Raw genomic sequence first — 26,279 nt, 5'->3', positions numbered from 1 at the left:
CCAAACTGGTCAGTGAAACGTTATTGGAAGACATTAGCCAATGGAAAACGCTTTGGAGTCAATATGACACGGAAATTGAAAAGAACCCAAATCTCAGTAAGTCAGATAAGTTTACCCATCTCAAGTCATTTCTAACTGGTAGGCTGCAAATGTAGTTGTGGGCCTAGCATTATCTGATGAGAACTAAGACAATGCAATCAGAATGCTAATGAATCGGGGGCCTCCCGAGTGGCGCAGCGGTCTAAGGCACTGCATCGCAGTGCTAGAGGCGTTACTACAGATCCGGGTTCCTTCCTGGGCTGAGCCGCAACCGGCATTGGCCGGGAGTCCCATAGGCCGGCGCACAATTGGCCCAGCACCGTCCGGGTTAGAGGAGGATTTGGCCGGGGGGGCTTTACTTGGCTCATCTCGCCCTAGCAACTCCTTGTGGCGGGCCGGGTGCCTGAAGGCTGACCCCGGTCGCCAGTTGAACAGTTTTCCTCTGACACATTGGTGCAGCTGGCTTCTGGGTTAAGCTGGCGGGTGTTAAGGAGCGTGGTTAGGTGAGTCATGTTTCAGAGGACGCATGACTCCACATTTGCATCTCCCAAGCCCAAGTTGCAGAGATGAGACGATCAAAAATTGGGGGAAAAAGGGGGGTTAAAAAAAATTCTAATGAATCGATTTGGACATACAAATCTAGTCATTATTGAACAAGCTCTTAAACTTGACTTCAGCAAAGAAAGCAACAAACATTGAAATCCAAAAACATAATCTAGACTCAATGGGGGTTGTAGAGGTAATTTACTATTTCCAATACTAATAGAAATTATCCCTGAAGAGACCACTTGTTCACAAGATCGGCATGGCCGATTAATATGGGCCGATTTCAAGTTTTCATAACAATCGGTAATCCGCATTTTTGGACGCCGATTATGGCCGATTACATTGCATTCCACGAGTAAACTACGTGGCAGGCTGACCACCTGTTACGCGAGTGCAGTAAGTAAGTAAGTAAGTAAGTAAGTAGTAAGTAAGTTGCTAGCTAGCATTAAACTTATCTTATAAAAAACAATCAATCTTCACAACTTAACTACACATAGTTGATGATATTACTAGGTTAACTAGCTTGTCCTGCGTTGCATATAATCAATAAGGTGCCTGTTAATTTCTCATCGAATCACATCCCACTTCGCCGAACGGGGGATGATTTAACAGAAGCGCATTCGGGGAAATATTATCGTTGCACGAATGTACCCAACCATAAACATCAATGCCTTTCTTAAAATCAATACACAGAAGTATATATTTTTTAAACCTGCATATTTAGTTAGCAAGCAATATTAACTAGGGTAATTGTGTCACTTCTCTTGCGTTCATTGCACACAGAGTCAGAGTATATGCAACAGTTTGGGCCACCTGGCTCGATGCGAACTAATTTGCCAGAATTTTACATAATTATGACATTATAATGAAGGTTGTGCAATGTAACAGCAATATTTAGACTCAGGGTTGCCACCCGTTCGATAAAATAGAGAATGGTTCCGTATTTCACTGAAAGAATAAACGTTTTGTTTTTCGAAATGATAGTTTCCGGATTTTACCATATCAATGACCAAAGGCTCGTATTTCTGTGTTTATTATATTATAATTAAGTCTATGATTTGATATAGCAGTCTGACAGAGGTGGTAGGCAGCAGCAGGCTCGTAAGCATTCATTCAAACTTTACTGCGTTTGCCAGCAGCTCTTAGCAATGCATGATTCAGTGCTGTTTATGACTTCAAGCCTACCAACTCCTGAGATTAGGCTGGCAATACTAAAGTGCCTATTAGAACAACCAATAGTCAAAGATATATAAAAAACAAATAGTATAGAGAGAAATAGTCGACGGGTCATAATTCCTATAATAACTACAACCTAAAACATCTTAACTGGGAATATTGAAGAACTGGGAATATTGAACCACCAGCTTTCATATGTTCTGAGCAAGGAACTTAAACGTTAGCTTTTTTACATGGCACATATTGCACTTTTACTTTTTTTGAGACAACACTGTGTTTTTGCATTATTTAAACCAAATTGAGCATGTTTCAGTATTTATTTGAGACAAAGTAGATTTTATTTATGTATTAAGTTAAAATAAAAGTGTTTGTTGTAATTGTCATTATTACAAATATATATATATATATATATATATAAAAATCAGCAGATTAATCGATATCGGCTTTTTTTTGGTCCTCCAATAATCGGTATTGGAGATGAAAAATGATAATTGGTTGACCTCTAGTTCTCAGTGTTAAAGATCTCATGAATGAGGTCGAGAGCCGAGAGGGGACGGCTAATCTGACACCGACACAAAAGCAGGAGAACGTTCCACGAGAGAGAGAAGGAACGGGAGACAGGACATGGGAGAGGAGAACATTCGTGAGAAGAAATCCCAACACATCCTTGACAGCAACTTTTCCCACAAGTGCGAAGGAGGAGTTACAATGTATATTCTGTGACAGAATGGATCACAAATCCAAATACTGTAATGAGTTAATGGTGGAAATGAGAAAAGCTGAGGAGACCAGGCAAGTGTTGTGTGTCTAGGTACAAGATATACATCACCGAACAATCTGCACTCAATCAGCCAATCAGCGCCCAGAGTACACAATGCGCAGAGACTCGCCAAGAACGCACAGGCCAATTGCGCACAGAGACATGCCATAGAGAGCACATGGACACATCAGATGCTGTAGTTTCTATTTCACCAGGAAACAGTGAAGGTAGCACAGTATTACTGCAAACAGCTACAGTGTTTATACAAGTGCCTAAACAGAGTCAAGTAGCCAGGTGTTTTCTAGACGGGGGCGGCCAACACAGTTGCATTAAAAGACATTTCACGAGCACTTAAATTACTTGTAGTAGGACAGGAAGTCTTGAATATGCATATGTTCGGCTCAGTTACACCCAAGAAAATAATCTACAGGAAAGTAGCGTTTGAGAAATCTGAAAAATAGCCAAGCTATTGGAGACACCCCAAGTGCGCAAGTCAAATATGAAATTGGAAAGTGAAAAGATGAGAAGAAATCTTCGAAGAGAGAGGACTGCATGGGACCCAACATCCCGATCAGAGGTATGAACACAGAAGAGTTGTCTATTCTAATAGGAGGTGATCGTTATTGAAAAATTGCGACAGGAAGAATTGAGAGACTGAACGAAGGACTAGTGGCTCTGGAGAGCACAATTGGATGGCTAGTGCAAGGCACAGAAACATCCGCGTTATCAGTCACATATGAACCTCAAGACATTGGAGTAAGTTAAATGTGGAAGAAACATTTCAGTTGAATGCATTCAGTTGTACAACTAACTATGTTTTATTATCTCAATGCCATACTGTGTTTAACTGTGTTCGATCTTGCCAAGTCATCTTGTTCCAAGAGGACCACAATGGAAATAAGTCCCAGACTTTGTGTGTTATCCTCTATGATTTTACCCATGTGCATGTTTGGCTTTTTCAAGTTTTGTGTGTGCTTGTTTTTAAAAATGGTTGAATTAATAAACTGAACTAAACTAAAACTAGGGATCCCCCTTTCCATTTCCTTTCCCTAATGCACATGAGTGGGGGAGAAGAGCAAGCGCTTCTGAGCAATAGCGCACATTTTGGGAAACGGAATCTATCGGTTATTCACATGGAAAAAGAACAGAGTGCAACACAGTTGAATCAAGACACACTATAGAAGTTTGAAGAGAATGTGATGTACATCCACAGGAGATATCAAATGAGGCTTCAATCCAATTATGTAACTGTAGAAAACAGATTACACCATCTGATGAGAAAGATGTTACTCTGCATTACAGATGTGATTCAAGACTATATAAGCCAAGGCATTGTAGAGCAGGTGCTTAGTGATCATTCAGATATCCCTCAGAGTAGTGTTTGATGCATCCTCGCATGAGAGAGATACACTTTATATACAAAAGTATGTGGACACCCCTTCAAATTTGTGGATTAGTCTATTTCAGCCACAACCGTTGCTGACAGGTGTGTAAAAATCGAGCACACAGCCATGCAATCCCCATAGACAAACATTGGCAGTAGAATGGCCTTACTGAGCTCAGTGACTTTCAACGTGGCGCCGTCATAGGATTCCACCTGTCCAACAAGTCAGTTTGTCAAATTTCTGCCCTGTTAGACCTGCCCTGGTCAACTGTAAGTGCTGTTATTGTGAAGTGGAAATGTCTAGGAGAAACAACGACTCCGCGAAGTAGTAGGCCACACAAGCTCACAGATCGGGACAACCGAGTGCTGAAGCGCGTAGCGCATAAAAATTGTCTGTCCTCGGTTGCAACATTAACTATCGAGTTCTAAACTGCTTCTGGAAGCAACATCAGCATAAGAACTGTTCGTCGGGAGCTTCATGAAATGGGTTTCCATGTCCGAGCAGCCGCACAGAAGCCTAAGATCACCATGCGCAATACCAAGCGTCTGCTGGAGTGGTGTAAAGCTCGCCGCCATTGGACTCAGGAGCAGTGGAAACGCACTGCCTTGAGTGATGAATCAGACTTTACCATCTGTCAGTCCGACGAACTAATCTAGGTTTGGAGGATGCCAGGAGAATGCTACCTGTTAGCACAAAGCCCTGACCTCAACCCCATCAAACACCTTTGGGATGAATTGGAATGCAGACTGCGAGCCAGCCCTCATCGCTCAACATCTGTGCCCGACCTCGCTAATGCTCGTGGCTGAATGTATGCAAGTCCCCACAGCAATGTTACAACATCTAGCGGAAAGCCTTCCCAGAAGAGTGGAGGCTGTTATAGGGTGACCAACTCCATATTAATGCTCATGATTTTGTAATAAGATGTTTGATGAGCATCGTTAGTTAAATGACTGCTTACTAACAGGTTCAAATCTAAACGCTGACCTGTTGAGTATCCTAATTAACTTCAGGCAGAACAGAGTAGTGCTAATGGCAGACACCACGAAAGCATTTCTGTAAATCTCACAAAACGAAATGGACAGATACGTTTTGAGATTCTTATGGACAAGTGAAATCCCCATGTTAAATGAAGAAATCAAGATGTACACTCTTGACGAGAGTTCCATTTAGAGCACCTGCAAGCCCATTGCTTTTAGCAGCCACAATCTGAACAAGTATGAGGGGGTCTATACAGACATGGTAACTTTACTGATGGAATGCGTGCATGTTGACGACCTCATCTGCAGAACAGAGGACAAAGAAACAGCCTCTGATATAACCACAAAGGCTAAAGAGAGCATGGACAGCACAAGCTTGAAACTATGCAAATGCAAAACAAATTCACACAAGATGCAAACTGAACGGACAAAAGGAGAAAGTAATGGAAAAAAATGTAAGCGAAAATTCAAACTCCTTCGAAAGTACTAGGATTAACATGGAGAACAGGCACTGACAAATTAGTGTTTGAAATGAAAGATTTGATTGAATTCCTGAAAGACAAGAAAAAAGCAAAACGAGGAGTACTTCTGCTGAACGAATATTTGATCCTATCAGATTTGCATTGGGATCAAGTGTCTATTCCAAGAAATGTGGCAACAGGGCCTGTCATGGGACGAAGAGCTTCCACAAAAATGTACATACATGTAGGCTTACATGCATGTAAAGAATGTGCGGAGCTCAGATTAAGGAAAGAAGAGGAGGGAGTATCAACCTACGTGAGTCGAGGTAACCCAAAAATATAAAGGCGAAAAAGGCACAACGTTCGCTCACCATTGAAAAATCTTTGTTTTATTCAAGCAAGGTTAAAAGATCAATGTTTTGGCCTACAGTGGCCTTCATCAGAATAACACTCAGATGAATACAGTCATGACACAAAGATGTTCGTTGTCAGCTTGTTCACAGAAAGTACAGCTTCTGAGCAGAAGACTAATTGAATCCTACAGACGAAGAACCATATATGTGACATTTAAAATAAAAAAATAAAAAGAGATATACATGAAAAATCATTATTGGACACCCTTTTTCTATAGTGAACCGGTTTCACAAGCTTTCCACGCGCTAATTAACAATCATTTTAAATTTAAAGATAGAATAACCGTTTATGTGCACCACTCAGAATGGACGGACAAGCGCACAACTTTTCTGTTGCTGATGAAAATCACCGAAATGTGGGAAAGAAACGTAAAACAAAACTAAAAGAATGGAAAGACAGGCAAAGGAAGATCTTACAGGATGCGGGAAAACCCTATACAAATCATAAGGGTCAAGAAAAAACCAAAAGAGGTATGTGGAAGAACCGTATATCAAACAATCAAGCTAGCTAGCTATAGAGTACAGTAACTAACATGTATGTTCTGAGTTGTCTAATTTGTAACTATAGAGAAAACATATTAGCTAAAGTTCGTTGGCTACTAACTTATACTTTATCGTTACAAATGTTATTGCTAGATTATAGAAGAAGCATAGCTAGCTACTTTTTCTCCATCCACCGGATGATTCGACGTGGCTACAGTAGCTAGCTAGTTAGCTAGCTAGTTATATGTAACGTTACACTGTATCCTGCAGGGAAGAGCGTGATTCTCTCCGGCTTAGAACAGGTTAGAACAGGTTAGAAATAAGACAAAACGCCTATTATTATAATAGCTATATTGAACACTTGCATAGTTTAACTTTGACAGTAATGATACGTCCATTAACGTTAACTCTAAAAGTGCAGTGTTACACAATGGTGCAATACAAACTCATTCTGTGTATAGGTTGGGAGTGTGTGAAAGATGGAGGTCCTGATCTAGCAATACCCTGAATGCACTACAGTATATTCAATTCTGAATTTATCATTGTTAATTTTTATTGCAGCATGAGGTGAAACTGAGACGTAAACCTGAGGATACAAAGGAGAACAAACGACGGAAACAAACCTTCAAATACCATGTACAGCAAGCAGGCCAGAGATTGAATGTGTGCAAGGTCACAAGTTACTTATTTACTGCTGCCACCTCAGTACAGAAGGACATTTCTTGCCTTTAGCATGGGTTTAACGCAATTCAAAACTGAATTGCTGATCATAGTGTTAAACACCAAGAGAATGGTTTTCTGAACGTTTTGTAATATTGACCTTAGGGACATGCATATTGGTACATCACATTGATCCATATTTGATATGTACAAGTTGTGCTTGTTTTGATTTAATTAATTTAATTGTATTCTATGTTTGTAGTTATTCTATGGTATGTTCACATTGAGGGCTTCATTTTAAAATGAGACTAAGATTTTATGACTCAACTTTTAAGAAAAGTCATCAGTGCTAAAGTTGATAGACCACCTTTAAATAAATCTCCATACAAATGAATTAACTACATATTGCATTTAAGTTATTTACATGAAGGGCATCGGTACTTGAAAGTACTTAAAACATCATATCAGGTGTTAAAAAAGGACATCTTACAAGAGTCATGCAAAATGTCACATAAACTGTTCTTCCACAAACTGAAATCATCCCTGGAGATATACTGTTCTTCCACATTCTAAAAATTTAAATGGCAATAAAAAAAGTATTTTTTGAAATAACAAAAAAATCTAAATTGTTGTTGGAAGATATGGGTATGGTGAATTATTTGTCAACCATAAAACACCTAATGTGGTACAGACAATTAATAATGTAAAAATAACTGACTATCTTAAAATTGAAAAATTGTCACATATGGTTCTTCGTCTGTAGGATTCAATGATGGAAACAGGGACAACAACCTATTACATATCTTATTAACAAGTTATGCAAATGTTTACACTGTCAAATGGCCAAAATATGGTGAGTGAATGCTATATTATGGCTAAGTCTAAACGTCATGAAAAAACTGAATTCAAGTAAGGATAGTTATATTGTCATACCGTCCTTCTTTCATCCCGGGATTTGTGGTATTATGGTATTACTGGCATAGGACACAAGGGGGTGACAAAAAAACATTGGCAAATGATAACAAAAGTAGCACAAGTAATAGTGGATTTCCATGGAGGCTGCTAGCTAAATATGCTCACGAGCGCAAACAAAAATAAACTAATTGCAAAGACAGGCTATCCAGCTCATACACATATAGTATCGGTCAAAAGTTTGGACACATCTACTCATTCAAGGGTTTATCTTTATTTGTACTATTTTATGCATTGTAGAATAATAGTGAAGACATCAACACTATGAAATAACACATGTGGAATCATGTAGTAACCAAAAAAGTACAGTACAGATGCTGCAGCCTACATACAGACTTGAAATCATTGGCCACTTTAATAAATGGAACAAGAGACACTTTAAAAATGTCACTTTAATAATGTTTACATAACTTGCATTACTCATCTCATATGTATATACTGAAACTATACTATCTACTGTCTCATAGTCTATGCCGTTCTGACTTTGCTCGTCCATATATTTATATTTTCTTAATTCCATTCCTTTACTTAAATGTGTGTATATTAGGTATTTACTGTGAAATTGTTAGATATTACTTGTTAGATATTGCTGCATTGTCGGAACTAGAAGCACAAGCATTTCGCTACACCCGTAAATAACATCTGCTAAACAAATAAAACTAGATTTGATTAGCAGGCAGCGTTAACTGTCCAATCACATTTTGGAACAATGAGTGCATTCTGACATCACGTGCAGAAAGCAACTCACGCTGGGGCGACCGTTAGATATTTTTGGAACTCATGTGTGAAAAAGCTAACCTGGCATTTTATCTGAGAAAAGTAGGCTGGCTATACCGAGAAAAGGACAAAACACAGACCTAAAATGCTTCTTACTGTAATTTTTGCTCAGCATCAAACAAATGTTGTGCTTCAGGTTCACTTCTCCAGAAAAATGCAAGATTAACTTTAAGCAAAACATTAGGAAATGTAGCTGGTTACATTCTCTCTATGATAAACATTAGAGATATGATGGTGATGCATCGTTTTTGCAAAAAAACAGAATGTTTCACTAATGTATTTTCTGTGAAGGGAAACTATAGTTGCATGTCCCTCATTACTCTATTGAAGCAAAATAAAAAACCACTTTCAATATAAAATGCAACCCCTGGCTGGACACTGCTGGACTCACCTGCTCTCACTTTCTCCCGTTGTGCTATTTACAAACAAACACGTTACTGGCTACACTGTTCTGGGGAACTACGGTAAGCTTCATAATGTAAAATAATGAAGATCTCTCCTCCACTTTCAGCCAGGAGAGTTTGACATGCATATTATTAATATTAGCTCTTTGTGTACATCCAAGGGCCAGCCGTGCTGCCCTGTTCTGAGCAAATTACAATTTTCCTAAGTCCTTCTTTGTGGCACCTGACCACATGACTGAACAGTAGTCAAGGTGAGACAAAACTAGGGCCTGTAGGACCTGCCTTGTTGATAGTGTTGTTAAGAAGGCAGAGCATCGCTTTATTATAGACAGACTTCTCCCCATCTTAGCTACTACTGTATCAATATGTTTTGACCATGACAGTTTACAATCTAGGGTTACTCAAAGCAGTTTAGTCATCTCAAGTTGCTCAATTTCCACATTATTTATTTAAAGATTTAGTTGAGGTTTAGGGTTTAGTGAGCGTTTTGTTCCAAATACAATACTTATAGAAATATTTAGGGCTAACATATTCCTTGCCACCCACTCTGAAACTAACTGCAGCTCTTTGTTGAGTGTTGCAGTCAATTCAGTTGCTGTAGTAGCTGACGTGTATAGTGTTGAGTCATCCGCATACATAGACACTCAGGCTTTACTCAAAGTTAGTGGCATGTCGTTAGTAAAAAATTGAAAAAGCTGTAAAAATCTGTAAAGAGACTGAAAGTAGTGATATGCTGCTGGCAAGTAAATTAAGCAGCACTGCAGTTAGCCTACAGCTAGAGCAGTGTTGCATAACAGAGGGCCCCTGATCCCCTTATGCATCTAGTTTGTTTCAGGAAAAAGTGCACAGTCATTATCTGCAGAAAGAAGGAAAAATGGAAAGAAGGAAAGCATGAATGCAAGGTAAGGTAGAAGCAGCATCTGTCTGAGAACCAATCAGACAGACAAAACCTTGACTAGGCAGGTATAGCCTAGGCCCAGTGCATTTTAAAGTGTTGCGTAACCCTGACTATTGGAGATTAAGTGCAGTCAATTCATTAGCTGCAGAAAGAAGGAAGGAAAGCATGAATGGAGGGTAAAGAAGCAGCTAAGAACGTAAGATGAAGAAGTATGACCCAGTCAAGACAGTTTACGAATGTGAACCTCTTCAATTAGTGGCATTATCAAGTGGTATAACGGCTGGTAGAGCTTTAACTTTTTTAAATGTTGAGCTGTATGGCACAATGCCCTGTAAGGAAGAAGTATGAAAAGGTTCAACAGCTTGTGAATGTGAAACTTTTAATCAGTGGGGGATTATCAAGTGGCATAACCGCAGTGTGAGTTACAGCCATAACCTTTCACAATGTTCAGTCGTATTGCACCCTGATTAAAAGTTGTCAGATTGGCACGAACATAACTACATATTAAAACGTCTACATATCTGAATGCATCCCAGTGCAAAGCATTAAGTACATTGGTGTTACAATGTATTCATAATCCTTGACTGATTCCACATTTTGTTGTGTTACAGCCGGAATTAAAATGGATTAAAAAACAATGTTTTATTACCCATCTTCACACAATACCATAACGACAAAGTGAAAAGCAGAAATACCTTATTTACATAAGTATTCAGACCCTTTTGCTATGATACTGGAAATTGAGCTCAGGTGCATGCTGTATCCATTGATCATCAAGGCAAAGGGTGGCTATTTGAAGAATCTCAAACATAAAATATATTTTGATTGGTTTAACACTTGTTTGGTTACTACATAATTCAATATGTGTTTTTTCATAGTTTTGATGTCTTCATTATTATTCTATAATGTAGAAAATAGTAAAAAAAATAAAGAAAAACCCTTGAATGAGTAGGTGCTCTAAAACTTTTGACCGGTAGTGTATATTGCGAAGGAGAGGTGAGGCATTGAGTGCAGCAATCAAGGAACGTGTACTTGACACTTTAACAACCGGCTCAAGATGACATCAACCTCATGTTCAAACATGATAAACAGCTTGGAAATAACCAGTCAGCCAAACAGTCAGTCAACAGACAAACTGGCTAATCCTCAAAGGCTTGTGGTTATTTGGCCGGCAGGCATGATATCCCCCAGGATAAAGAGAAACAGCATGCTCTCTCTTTGACAGTTGAGTGATTTTTTTGGTTTTCACTGAGTGTTCACACATAACCATGGGACACACCGTGCTCCAGGCTCGAGGGACCGGGCATTCCAATGTGTGTGTGTCACTGTACTAGTACACTCGGCGTGTGTGTGTGTGTCATTAGGCCTACGCGAAGACCAATCTGTTTTTAATTTGTACAGTGGACTAGTATTAGGGACAATTTTCAACAGTGACACAACTATTTCCTTAAAGGACCACTCTGTGATATTTCCATCCTTGTAAAGTGTCTAACCCCATCATAAGCCAAAACATAAGGTTGTGTTATACTCTAATTTGAAATAAGGGGTAAACTATCAATAAATGATCAAGTACTCCAGTCATTTAGATGATGTGCACACGTCCATGTTATTCAATAGTACACTGGGGTTTCGATAATGCTTGTACAGCTGCAACATTGTAATAACATGGAATAGCTAACTGTATCCCACTGTGAGCCATATTTAACATTTTTATCTGAGTGATAACAGGTCTATCCAGCTGTTAATCGGAACAGCAACAACAGTAAGAGAACAGAACAGAGAATAGAGAACAGAACATTGCTTTGGACACTAGGAAGTCATATTGGACCAAAACCAAGTGAGTGGTTGTCGTGGTGAGCTGCTAACCCTTTATATGCTATTGTGTTCTTTCAACTTTTAAAAACGGTAAACATTTATTTTTTGAAAGACCAATTCAATACAATTGTGTTATTTGAAATGCTCAAATAATAATCCAAACTTATGTTAGGCAATACTGAACGGCATGAGTGTGTTATTAAAATCTGTTGAAAATATTAACACGGTTATAAAGAATAGACTCCTCCAATCCCCCCTCAACATTTATATGAAACACAAACTATAGTGTACACAGTGTAGCATACAATCGCGTAACGTTACTTAAAACTCAACTAAACCCTATTCAGGGCAATAGTCGCATAGCCCATAACCCAGTGAATGATCAGATATGAGCGAGAAGTAGGACAACAGATGTTCACATACGGAGGCATTCGATCCGTTATGATGACGATTCAGTACAATGCCTCCAATGTTTGAGAAGCCTAGCCCATAAACTATGCTGAGTAGAAGAAAGGGAAAACAAAAAAGTCGTCAAGTTACCATATCGTTCCGGCTGTTGAGGTATTTTTCGACTTGTGATAAACGTCTCACTGCTGCGCTGGGCATAATCACCGTGTTCGTCTCGCGGTCCGTTTTAGGAACTATGATCGGTCTAGTGTTCCGTTCTCAATGTTTCATCATCTGTACTCTCCCACCATGTCGACCAACCCTTCACACATTGATCTGACCACTCTCGTTTCTCCTTTCCAAGACCTAAAATACAAGAAAACAACGTGCACTCCGACACCGCCCACTTTAAGGTCTGCGGAACACGAGGGTGATGAGTTCAACTCTAGTCCACCTAGTCCTAGCCTCTGCAGAGTGGTCTCAACTAGTTACCACCCTTTTTTTTCAATTTCTGCCTAAAATGACATACCCACATCTAACTGCCTGTAGCTCAGTACCTGATGCAAGGATATGCATATTCTTGATACCATTTGAAAGGAAACACTTCGAAGTTTGTGGAAACTTGAAATGGATGTAGGAGAATATAACACATTAGATCAAAAACATGCGTTTTCAAAAATGCAGCATCTTTGAAATGCAAGAGAAAAGGCCATAGTTATAGTTTTAGGTGTCTTTTGGCTGTTGGCCACCAGATGGCAGCAGTGTGTGTGCAAAGTTTCAGACTGATCCAGTGAAGCATGACTAAATAACTATATAGAACATACGAAAATGCTATAGTGATAAAAAAAAATGGAAGTCCACACACTCCCGGGAATGTCATACATGATGGATAATTAACCTCCCTACAGAAAAGACACTAACCTTTGCACATCTAGATGGCCGGGAGGGGTGGATGTTTAGGGCCTGAGACAGCAGGTGTTCAAACTGTAGAACCCAGTTACTACATTTGAATCTAAAAGGGGATTTTATCAAACAAAACTATGCTACCTACCTTTTATCTCTGGGACCCTCAGGATCACAAATCAGAGCAAGATTACTGAATGCAAGTACATTATTTACCTTCAGAGGTGAATGTATCAAACCAGTTGCAGTGATAAGTGTTTTGTTGTTGTGCACTCTCCTCAAACAATAGCATGTTATTTTTTCACAGTAGTGACTACTGTAAATTGGATAGTGCAGTTAGATTAACAATAATTTAAGCTTTCTGCTCATATAAGACATGTCTATGTCCTGGAAAGTTGGCTGTTACTTACGACATTCTAGTCACATTAGCGCACATTAGCGCACATTAGCAACAACCGTCCTGGTTTAGGGACACCAATCCCGTAGGATGTCATATTATTTAGTAGATTCAATGATTGTAAAGATGGGGAGAAGTTTGTTTGTAATAAAGATACGCTTGGTTATTTTGACCCCACACTCCACGAAGCAAGTCCTGCAGGCTTTAGTTTGATCTTATCTTGATCATTGTCACATGGTCAAGCGTTGCAAAGACCTGGATTAGCTGCAGTTGGCCTGGAACTGAGCGGCACATCTTGCTCTTCATTGTAATCAGAGGGCTAATACTAATGCTATGCATCCCAGTCTCTCTTGGCTAAGAGTTGAGGAGAGACTGACGGCGTCACTTCTCGTTTTTGTAAAAAAAAAACGTGTTGTTTGAAAAGTCAATTTACACTCAGCACAGACACACACACTTACCCAATCAGAGATGCCACCAGGGGTGTTTTCACAGTCCCCAGGTCCAGAACAAATTCAAAGAAACGTACAGTATAATACAAAACCATGAGTGCATGGAACTCCATTCCATCTCATAAAGTGCAAGTGATCAGCAAAGCTGGTTGATTTTTTTTATTTTTTTAAAGCACCACCTTTCAGCACAACGCCTCTCCCCCATGTGATCTACTTGTGTGTATGTACTGAGATGTATGTGTAACTGATAGATGCACACACACGCACACTACTCGTTCATGTTTTTCAATGTATGTCAATTGTAAAGTCTTTTTTGCCTGTAATGTATTTTCTGTTACCTGTCGGACCCCGGTAAGAATAGCTATGGCCATTGGTGTCGGCTAATGAGGATATTACTAAATCAAATCAAACGCGAAGGACATAGAATATGCTGGGACGGATCCTGCAACACAGTCAGCTTGCCTCAGCCGTGGGGAACCTGAATAATATATTTTCAGGTGTGTTTTAACTCCACCAGTTACATGCCACTTGATTGGGAACTATTATGGTTGTCTTGCATTGCATTTGATGTGATACTGTACAGCTACAATGTATTTGTGTATTAATACCGCTCATCCCTTCCTGTGCAGTGCCTGAGTTAGCGGCAGAGCTAATGTAGGGCCACCGCAAGCTCATGAACCCAGAGGGCTCATGGAATGACCTCATGTACGATCAGCACTGCATGGGCATCAAGAACACGCACAACATGAACCTCATTCGAAACTTTAGCAAAGTGCAGGGCCTGTCGGACGACCTGGCCAAGCAATTGTGTATAGTGCTGCAGCGCACCATGGGCAAGGCTGGAGGCCACAGTGAGCAGGGAAGTTGGTGCAGTGCTTCCCAACAGGTTCTTGACAGGTTCTTCAAGCTCTACCACAACACTGTGTCCATCAGGGTGCAGGAACTGGCTGCAGAGGACCTGGCAGCCAACACGATCGTGTCCCTCCTCACCTGGTCCTCAATTAATACTTACAAAAGTAAGTCTGTACTGCCCTCTGTGACTCATGTAGCATCAGAGATATCTACACACCAGTCCAATCATTCCTTGCTATGCTAATGTTACGGACAGTGGCTTGTACTAACTGCATAATAACACAAATTGGACTGATGCCCAGATATCGCCTGCAGGAACTCTTTTTGAGGACTCTGATGATGAGAACTTCCCTGGTTTTGAGTAGTATGAACCTCGCCTGCCAAAGCCTGCATTGTCTCGGTTTCTACAGGCTTGGTTTTTTAATGCGGGGGAGGAGTGTGGCGAAATCCTGCACAGAGCCTTCACCGTGCGTTGCCACTAAGTGTGCACCCGCTGTCAGGAAGGCAGAAGTAATACAGCTATCCTACCTGTGTGTGAGCTCTCTGAAAACTGCTGCGCTGACAATGTCTATGCAACTCAGTATTGGCGTATTTAGATTATAAAAGGTAGTTTGCCTGTGTTATCGCTCTACTCTCGACGTGTTTGGAACCTGTTGCGGTCGTTCAATCATTTCATCTCATGGAATACGAGCAGCATTGTTGTGAAGCCTAGAGAGAAAAAGCGAGAGCGCAAGAACAGTTCTGAATATTGTCAGACTGCATCTGTGAGACTCTTGAGCAGTTTACAAACATTAACAAGTGTCTGACAAATGGCTCAGCTTATCACTACTCCAACCGTAACAAATGTGCAACAACAGAAAGGGATGACACCATGGTAAATTTCTGAACATCTGAAAGGACAAAAGCAGACTGACACTCAATCTCTATCTGTCGCTCGCTCGCATACACAAAAACACATACATACACACACACACGTACACATTTCACACTCACTTATCCACTCATTATCTAAACCTCCACACCCATAGCCTATTCCCCCCGAAGCCAGTATCAACCAAACACCAAACAGAGCCCTCAAAGCAATTAAGGATTAAGGATTTATCAGGACATTGGCTTGAGTGTTAACTCTTTGCTCAGAGACCCACCCTACCAGGACCAGAGTCCATGGGATTGGGAAAAGGCCAGCCATTCCAGACTAGTTTATCTTGCATCATAAATTGCTTAACTTTGTTCCTTTTCTTTACAAACAATTGTTACTGTTCTTAGATTTGAAGGTGTTTGAAGGCTTACTACCTGAATAGGATACCTTATCTGGAGTTCAAACAGACATGCTGTTGTTACGACGTCTCCTGTTCTGTTGGCGAGGCTTGGGTTGTGTCTGAAATGCAAAACGTCTTATGAGTGAGTGGTCACCAGTATGGACACAGAAAGAGAACAGGGCCCGTACTCACAAAGAGTCGGAGTGCTGATATAGGATCAGTTAAGTATGCAACAGGTCAAACATGTATGACAAGTGTGAGACACAGTAAGCAGAAAGAGACACATTCAAATTCCACTACAATCATAATGAATATGATTGATTATATGGACAGAGAGGATGTGATCTTACTCGGAGATGCTTCGTGCCCAGTGCAGTAAAATAATAGTTCCAATGCCAAAAGGGGCAAAAGGGAAGTTGATTGATAATAGGGATATCCTTGTCACACCAATGTGCCGGTAGGGATATCCTTGTCTCATCACGCACCAGCGACTCCTGTGGCGGGCCGGGCGCGGTGCGCGCTAACCAAGGTTGCCAGGTGCACGGTGTTTCCTCCGACACATTGGTGTGGCTAGCTTCCGGGTTGGATGCGCGCTGTGTTAAGAAGCAGTTTCGGCTTGGTTGGGTTGTGTATCGGAGGACGCATGACTTTCAACCTTCGTCTCTCCCGAGCCCGTACGGGAGGTGTAGCGAAGAGACAAGATAGTAGCTACTAACAATTGGATACCACAAAATTGGGGAGAAAAAGGGGGTAAAATGTATTTTAAAAAATTAAATGAAATAAATAAATAAAAGATAATATGATCGGGGCCGTGCAGAAGCGGTAGAATCAGATATGAGGATATTAGATCCCTGGTTACGTGACAATGGAATCTAAAAACAGAAGCCAGCAATGTATTCACTAGGTCATCAAGTTTTAATGAGAGTTCCATTTTTAGGAGACATTCACCAGGTGACAACAGCAAAACAGGGCTGACATATGTCTGTGCTTGTGTCACTACTACCCCATTTGTATCAGCCTGATAAAATATTGATCAACCAATAGGACTAACTTCCACTTTAAGACATTTGACTCGGATAACACAAAGCTGTTAGGACCTCAATATACAGATTTTGCCAAATTGACATGTAAAGACATGTAAATCATCTAGGCCTATGTGAATAACATTTACTGCTGCTCATTATGGTACCAACATAATAATGCTGAGTTTAGACAGGCAGACCAACTCTTTTTTTTTTCTCAAATAATTGGTATTTTGTCCAATCACAATAGATCTTTCACATCAGATCCTTTTCAGAGCTGATCTGATTGGTCAACAGATTTCATTCGTGAAAGAAAATGACGGTCTGCCTGTGTGAACACAGACCAAGAGCTGTAACGTAATCTGGATCTGGGGAGACTTGCCTATTTTTATCAAATTGGTCACCATTTATCACCTCTTTGCAAAAACAATAATAGATATTCATACCTCTGGCATAGTCCGCTGCAAGAACAACGTCACAACAGGATAAGCCGCATAGTCATAAGAAGGTCAAGATTATCTACACACAGTATAATAAGCAATTATACTATAGATTCTTATTGTTTTGAATGGTAAGCAATGCAATCTGAACAGAAAACACCCCAGAAAAGTCAGTCAATATTATTGGGAAATATGGTAATCCAGGTCAGAAATAGCCTCTTGGACCCTGGGTCCAAGTCACCTTGACTGCATTGTGGGTAGATAACTGCCCCTTTTCTGATACTCACAGAGAAACCTTTATGATGCAGATTGTTGACCTTCTCAATTTATTGAAACAGTGGGTACGCAACATCAGTCCAGCAGCATGATCCATAGAAATGGCAATTTCTCATTCTGCATTATGTGTCTCACCTACTCAAACCGTATTGAATGACAAATTATTTTTGTGATATTCAGCAATATCAATTCTCTCAAATTCTGCAGCAAATCACATGCGTATAGCTTTTTAGCTATACTCTTATAGCCTATATACGCCTAAAGCTGCTTATATACATTCTTAGCTAAAGCCTCTCATAATACAAGTGAGTGTATGGGTTAATGGGACACTTGGTATTACCATTTAGCTGAGAGCATGTGGTTAACTCCAATTCACCTCATGTAGAGATCAATATCAGCAACAATGAAAGTACACTTGACTCCAGGGACTCCATTAAGACATTACATACTATACCTTTTTGAATATGAATAAAAGCTTGGGGTCACCATCAATAAATCCTACATGCAGGTTCTCTCAACACAGACTTAAGCATAGTCCTGGATTTTTAGTCCAGGCTTAATCTGGACTAGATTTCATCTGTGTTTGGGAAACCAGCTCCATATGTAAAGCAATTTAACTCTGGAATCTCCCCATTCCTCTGCCTCATTTTCTACAGATTTACATTGAATTGACCTGGAATTACTGCAATTCATTCATTTAAATTAGCCTGTACAGACCAGGGGCCAATCTTTCAAAAATTATCTGCTAGGATTTCTCCAATCGGATAGGATTAAATGTTAGAATTGGGTTTTCAAAACTGAAAAATGTGATTCTGATCATCTGGATAGGGATAAGGATTGGTTCATCCAATCTCACCTTTAAATCAGGATTAAATGTTGTTTTTACATTTTTAAAAAGCTCTAAGGTAGTGATTAGGATAAAATGCATATTGAGAAAGACACCAGTGATAATGCCTATGAAAGGGCAGAAAAGAAGACTTGTTGGCTGAAGATCAAGTTGTCATGCTCCAACAAAGAGACAAATCTGTGCATTCGCTTACTCCAAGCACACTTGAAAGATGCCCAAGTTGCGTTTTCAGATGATAATATGTATTTAGAATGAGGTGGTGATTTTTCAAAGCACTGAAAATCCAGATTGTAGGATGTTGATAGTGACATCTGGATCAGAATGATCCACAAGAGGTTGGTGGCACCTTAATTGGGGAGGATGGGCTCCTGGTAATGGCTGGAGCAGAATCAGTGAAATGGTATCAAACATGGTTTCAAGGGGTGCTGCAGCATCCTCTGCACCCTTACTTCCCTCAGCTACAGTGGGGCAAAAAAGTATTTAGTCAGCCACCAACTGTGCAAGTTCTCCCACTTCAAAAGATGAGAGAGCCCTGTCATTTTCATCATAGGTACACTTCAACTATGACAGACAAAATGAGAAAAAAAATCCAGAAAATCACATTGTAGGATTTTTAATGAATTCATTTGCAAATTATGGTGGAAAATAAGTATCTGGTCACCTACAAACAAGCAAGATTTCTGGCTCTCACAGACCTGTAACTTCTTCTTTAAGAGGCCCATCTGTCCACCACTCGTTACCTGTATTAATGGCACCTGTTTGAACTTGTTATCAGTATAAAAGACACCTGTCCACAACCTCAAACAGTCACACTCAAATGTCTACTATGGCCAAGACCAAAGAGCTGTCAAAGGACACCAGAAACAAAATTGTAGACCTGCACCAGGCTGGGAAGACTGAATCTGCAAATCTGTTTGAAGAAATCAACTGTGGGAGCAATTATTAGGAAATGGAAAACATACAAGACCACTGGATGACCCAATCCTTATCCCTATCCAGATGATCCCTCGATCTGGGGCTCCACGCAAGATCTCACCCCGTGGGGTCAAAATGATCACAAGAACAGTGAGCAAAAATCCCAGAACCACACGGGGGGACCTAGTGGATGACCTGCAGAGAGCTGGGACCAAAGTAACAAAGCCTACCATCAGTAACACACTACGCCGCCAGGGACTCAAATCCTGCAGTGCCAGTACATGTCCAGGCCCATCTGAAGTTTGCTAGAGAGCATTTGGATGATCCAGAAGAAGATTGGGAGAATGTCATATGGTCAGATGAAAACAAAATAGAACTTTTTTGGTAAAAACTCAACTCGTCGTGTTTGGAGGACAAAGAATGCTGAGTTGCATCCAAAGAACACCATACCTACTGTGAAGCATGGGGGAGGAAACATCATGCTTTAGGGTTGTTTTTCTGCTAAGGGACCAGGACGACTGATCCGTGTAAAGGAAAGAATAAATGGGGACATGTATCGTGAGATTTTGAGTGACAACCTCCTTCCGTGAAGGATGAAACGTGGCTGGGTCTTTCAGCATGACAATGATCCCAAACACACCGCCCAGGCAACGAAGGAGTGGCTTCGTAAGAAACATTTCAAGGTCCTGGAGTGGCCTAGCCAGTCTCCAGATCTCAACCCCATAGAAAATCTTTGCAGGGAGTTGAAAGTCCATGTTGCCCAGCAACAGCCCCAAAACATCAATGCTCTAGAGGAGATCTGCATGGAGCAATGGGCCAAAATACCAGCAACAGTGTGTGAAAACCTTGTGAAGACTTACAGAAAACGTTTGACCTCTGTCATTGCCAACAAAGGGTATATAACAAAGTATTGAGATAAAATGTTGTTATTGACCAAATACTTATTTTCCACCATAATTTGCTAATAAATTCATAAAAAATCCTACAATGTGATTTTCTGGATTGTTTTTCTCATTTTGTCTGTCATAGTTGAAGTGTACCTATGATGAAAATTACAGGCCTCTCTCATCTTTCTAAGTGGGAGAACTTGCACAATTGGTGGCTGACTAAATACTTTTTTGCCCCACTGTATGTCTGTCATAGGATGCTGCTGAGGGTAGGATGGCTCATAATAAATGGCTAAAATGGAATGGAAACCATGTGTTTGATGAGTATGATACCATTCCATTTATTCTGTTCCAGACATTACTATGAGCCCGTTCTCCCCAATTAAGGTGCCACCGGCCTCCTGTGATGAGTGCGCAACTTCTGCAAGCGCTTATGCTCTACTGCTCTGTGCCACTACGCAAAAGTAATGATAATGCATGCAATACTTTATTATTCAGTATGGAGACAAAGTGGAGTCGCAATTCAATGACTCAGACACGAGATGTATGTAGCAGGGATTCCAGACAATCATGGATTATAAAGCAAAAACAAGCCACGCCGTGGACACTGACATCTTGTTCCCGGACAAGCTAAACACCTTCTTCACCTGCTTCAAGGGAAACATAGTGCCACCACCGCCGACGTAAGACATTTAAGCGTGTTAATCCTCGCAAGGCTGCCGGCCCTGATGGCATCCCTAGCCGCGTCCTAGACCAACTGGCTGGAGTGTTTACGGACATATTCAATCTTTCCCTAGCCCAGTCTGTTATCCCCACTTGCTTCAAGATGTCCACCATTGTCCCTGTAACCAAGAAAGCGAGAGGTAACTGAACTAAATGACTATCGCCCGTAGGACTCACTTCTGCCATCATGAAGTGCTTTGAGAGACTAGTCAAGGATCATGTCACCTCCACCTTACCCAACATCCTAAACCCACTGCAATTTACATACCGCCCAAATAGATCCACGGATGACGCAATTCGCCATTGCACTGCACACTGCCATCTGGACCTACACTACCGTTCAAAAGTTTGGGGTCACTTAGAAATGTCCTTGTTTTTGAAAGAAAAGCTCATTTTTTAGCAGATAAAAATTACATCAAATTGATCAGAAATACAGTGTAAACATTGTTAACGTTGTAAATGACTATTGTAGCTGGAAACAGCAGATTTTTATGGCATATCTACATAGGCCCATTATCCGTAACCATCACTCCTGTGTTCTAATGGCACGTAGTGTTAGCTAATCCAAGTTTATCATTTTAAAAGGCTAATTGATCATTAGTAAACCCCTTTGCAATTATGTTAGCACAGCTGAAAACTGTTGTCCTGATTAAAGAAGAAATAAAACTGGCCTTCTTTAGACTAGTTGAGTATCTGGAGCATCAGCATTTGTGGGTTCGATTACAGGCTCAAAATGTCCAGAAACAAATAACTTTGTTCTGAAACTCGTCAGTCCATTCTTGTTCTGAGAAATTAAGGCTATTCCATGCGAGAAATTGCCAAGAAACTGAAGATACAATGCTGTGTACTACTCCCTTCACAGAATAGCGCAAACTGGCCCAAAACAGAATAGAAAGAGGAGTGGGAGGCCCCGGTGCACAACTGAGCAAGAGGACAAGTGAATTAGTGTCTAGTTTGAGAAAGACGCCTCACACGTCCTCAACTGGCACATTCATTAAATAGTACCCACAAGACACCAGTCTCAATGTCAACAGTGAAGAGGAGACTCTGGGATGCTGGCATTCTAGGCAGAGTTCCTCTGTCCAGTGTCTGTGTTATTTTGCCCATCTTAAGCTTTTATTTTTATTGGCCAGTCTAAGATACGGCTTTTTCATTGCAACTGTGCCTAGAAGGCCAGCATCCCGGAGTCGCCTCTTCATTGTTGACGTTGAGACTGGTGTTTTGCGAGTACTATTTAATGAAGCTGCCATTGGAGGGCTTGTGAGGCGTCTGGTGGAGTGCTCAAGAGATAGTTGCTCTTCTGGAAGGTTCTTCCATCTCCACAGAGGAACTCTGGAGCTCTGTCCGAGTGACCATCAGGTTCTTGGTCATTTCCATGACGAAGGCCCTTCACCCCAGATTGCTCAGTTTGGCTGGATGGCCAACTCTAGGAAAAGTCTTGGTTGTTCCGAACTTCATCCATTTAAGAATGATGGAGGCCACTGTGTTCTTGGGGACCTTCAACGCTGAATACATTTTTTGGTACCCTTCCCCAGGTCTGTCCCTCATCATAATCCTGTCTCGGAGACCTACGGACAATTCCTTCGACCTCATGGCTTGGTTTTTGTTCTGACATGCACTGTCAACTGTGGGGCCTTTTTATATGGACAGGTGTGTGCCTTTCCAAATAATTTCCAATCAATTGAATTGACCACAGGTGGACTCCAATCAAGTTGTAGAAACATCAATGATAAGCAATGGAAACAGGATGCACCTGAGCTCTGAAAAACGTATGTAAATAAGATATTTCCATTTTTTATACATTTGCAAAAATTACAAATGAACTGTTTTCACTTAGTCAATATGGGGTATTGTGTGAAGATGAGGAAAATGATTTAATCGATTTTAAAATAAGCTGTAACGTAACAAAATGTGAAAAAAGTGGTCTGAATACTCTGTATAGTCGTGGCGAAAGGTTTTCAGAATGACACATATTAATTTTTAAAGTCTGCTGCCTCAGTTTGTATGATGGCAATTTGCATATACTCCAGAATGTTATGGAGAGTGATCAGATGAATTGCAATTAATTGCAAAGTCCCTCTTTGCTATGCAAATGAACTGAATCCCCCCCCAAACATTCCCGCTGTATTTCAGCCCTGCCACAAAAGAACCAGCTGACAACATGTCAGTGATTCTCTCGTTAACACAGGTGTGAGTGTTGATGAGGACAAGGCTGGAGATCACTCTGTCATGCTGATTGAGTTCGAATAACTAGCTTCAAAAGGAGGGTGGTGCTTGGAATCATTGTTCTTCCTCTGTCAACCATGATTACCTGCAAGGAAACGTGCCGTCATCATTGCTTTGCACAAAAAGGGCTTCACAGGCAAGGATATTGCTGCCAGTAAGAATGCACCTAAATCAACCATTTATCGGATCATCAAAAACTTCAAGGAGAGCGGTTCAATTGTTGTGAAGAAGGCTTCAGGGCGCCCAAGAAAGTCCCAAGCAAGCGCCAGGACCGTCTCCTAAAGTTGATTCAGCTGCGGGATTGGGGCACCACCATTACAGAGCTTGCTCAGGAATGGCAGCTGGCAGATGTGAGTGCATCTGCACGCACAGTGTGGCGAAGACTTTTGGGGGATGGCCTGGTGTCAAGAAGGGCAGCAAAGCCGCCACTTCTCTCCAGGAAAAAACATCAGGGACAGACTGATATTCTGCAAAAGGTACAGGGATTGGACTGCTGAGGACTGAGGTAAAGTCATTTTCTCTGATGAATCCCCTTTCTGATTGTTTGGAGGATCCAGAAAAAAAGCTTGTCCGGAGAAGACAAGGTGAGCGCTACCATCAGTCCTGTGTCATGCCAACAGTAAAGCATCCTGAGACCATTCATGTTGCTTCTCAGCCAAGGGAGTGGGCTCACTCACAATTTTGCCTAAGAACACAGCCACGAATAAAGAATGGTACCATCACATCCTCCGAGAGCAACTTCTCCCAACCATCCAGGAACAGTTTGGTGACGAACAATGCCTTTTCCAGCATGATGGAGCACCTTGCCATAAGGCAAAAGTGATAACTAAGTGGCTCGGGGAACAAAACATAGATATTTTGGGTCCACGGCCAGGAACTCCCCAGACCTTAATCCCATTGAGAACTTGTGGTCAATCCTCAAGAAGCGTGTGGACAAACAAAAACCCACCAATTCTGACAAAATCCAAGCATTGATTATGCAAGAATGGGCTGCCATCAGTCAGAATGTGGCTGAGGTCCTTGATGATCTTCTTGGCCTTGCTCTGACACCGGGTGCTATAGATGTCCTGGAGGGCAGGCAGTGTACCCCAGATGATGCTTTGGGCAGGCCGCACCACCCTCTGGAGAGCCCTGCGGTTGCAGATGCCGTACCAAGCGGTGATACAGCCGAACAGGACTCTCTCAATGGAGCATCTGTAAAAGTTTGTGAGGGTCTTACGGGCCAAGCTGAATTTCTTCAGTCTCCTGAAGTCGCTGCTGTGCCTTCTTCACCACACTGTCTATATGGGTGGACCATTTTAGATTGTCAAATTGTGTACGCCAAGGAACTTTAAGCTTTTCACCTTCTCCGCTGATGTGTGATGCTCCCCATCTGGCCTTTATGGTAGAGTGGCCAGATGGAAGGCAGATGACAGCCCACTTGGAGTTTGCCAAAAGGCACCTAAAGGACTCTCAGATCATGAGAAACAAGATTCTCTGGTCTGATGAAACCAAGATTGAACTCTTTGGCCTGAATGCCAAGCGTCACATCTGGAAAAAACCTAGCACCATCCCTACGGTGAAGCATGGTGGTGGCAGCATCATGCTGTGGGGATGTTTTTCAGCGACAGGGAGACTAGTCAGAATCGAGGCAAAGATGAACGGCGCAAAGTACAGAGAGATCCTTTATGAAATCCTGCTCCAGAGCACTCTGGGCCTCAGACTGGGGCGAAGGTTCACCTTCCAACAGGAAGACCACCCTAAGCACACAGCCAAGACAATGCAGGAGTGGCTTCAGGAGTCCTTGAGTTTCCCAACCAGAGCACAATCAAACATCTCTGGAGAGACCTGAAAATAGCTGTGCAGCAAAGTTACCCATCAAACCTGACAGAGCTTGAGAGGATCTGCAGAGAAGAATGGGAGAAACTCACCAAATACAGGTGTGCCAAGCTTGTAGCGTCATACTCAAAAAGACTAGGAGGCTGTAATCACTGCCAAAGGTGCTTCAAGTACTGAGTAAAGGGTCTGAATACTTATGTAAATGTGAATAGTTTTTTATTTTTAATAGAGTAGCAACAATTTTTGTTTAACCTGTTTTTGCTTTGTCATTATGGGGTATTGTGTAGATTGAATGATTTTTTAAAAATCATTCTAAAATTAAGGTTGTATCGTAACAAAATGTGAAAAAAAATTGCCACACTTTGCCTTGATGACAACTTTGCATACTCTTGGCATTCTCTCAACCAGCTTCACTTGGAATGCTTTTCCAATAGTCTTGAAGGAGTTCCCACATATGCTGAGCACTTGTTGGCTGCTTTCCTTCACTCTGCGGTCCAACTCATCCCAAACCATCTCAATTGGGTTGAGGTTGGGTGATTGTGGAGGCCAGGTCATCTGATGCAGCAATCCATCACTCTCCTTGGTCAAATAGCCCTTACACAGCCTAGAGGTGTGTTGGGTCATTGTCCTGTTAAAAAACAAATTATAGTCCCACTAAGCGCAAACCAGATGGGGTGGTGTATCTCTGCAGAATGCTGTGGTAGCCATGCTGGTTAAGTGTGCCTTGAGTTCTAAATAAATCACTGACAGTGTCACCAGCAAAGCACTCCCACACAATTACACCTCCTCCTCCATGCTTCACGGTGGGAACCACAATGCGGAGATCATCCGTTGAACTACTCTGCATCTCACAAAGACACAGCGGTTGGAACCAAAAAGCTCAAATCTGGACTCATCAGACCAAAAATGACAGATTTCTACCGGTCTAATGTCCATCGCTCGTGTTTCTTGGCCCAAGCAAGTCTCTTCTTCTTATTGGTGTCCTTTAGTAGTGGTTTCTTTGCAGCAATTCGACCACGAAGGCCCGATTCACGCAGCCCGATTCACACAGTTGATCTTAAGATATGTCTGTTACTTGAACTCTTTGAAGCATTTATTTGGGCTGCAATTTC

General features: G+C 41.3%; 1 protein-coding gene across 2 annotated transcripts in view; it reads right to left on the bottom strand.

Annotated features, from left to right (window-relative positions):
• Positions 1-12,650, bottom strand: part of LOC110525151 (transmembrane and coiled-coil domain protein 3) — a 49,976-nt gene extending 37,326 nt beyond the window's left edge. Inside the window, exon 1 of one of the 2 annotated variants that reach the window (XM_021605109.3) lies at positions 12,307-12,650. In XM_021605109.3, coding sequence (XP_021460784.1) covers positions 12,307-12,372 — 66 coding nt within the window. In that variant the 5' untranslated portion in view covers positions 12,373-12,650. The remainder of the gene's footprint in view (positions 1-12,306) is intronic. The other variant, XM_021605103.3, reaches the window with a different exon arrangement.
• Positions 12,651-26,279: the final 13,629 nt, after the last annotated feature.

This window comes from Oncorhynchus mykiss, chromosome 1, assembly GCF_057628025.1.
Source record: "Oncorhynchus mykiss isolate SJ-2025 chromosome 1, ASM5762802v1, whole genome shotgun sequence".
NCBI classification, from domain to species: Eukaryota; Metazoa; Chordata; class Actinopteri; order Salmoniformes; family Salmonidae; genus Oncorhynchus; species Oncorhynchus mykiss.
This window is presented reverse-complemented; position numbering and strand designations above follow the sequence as displayed.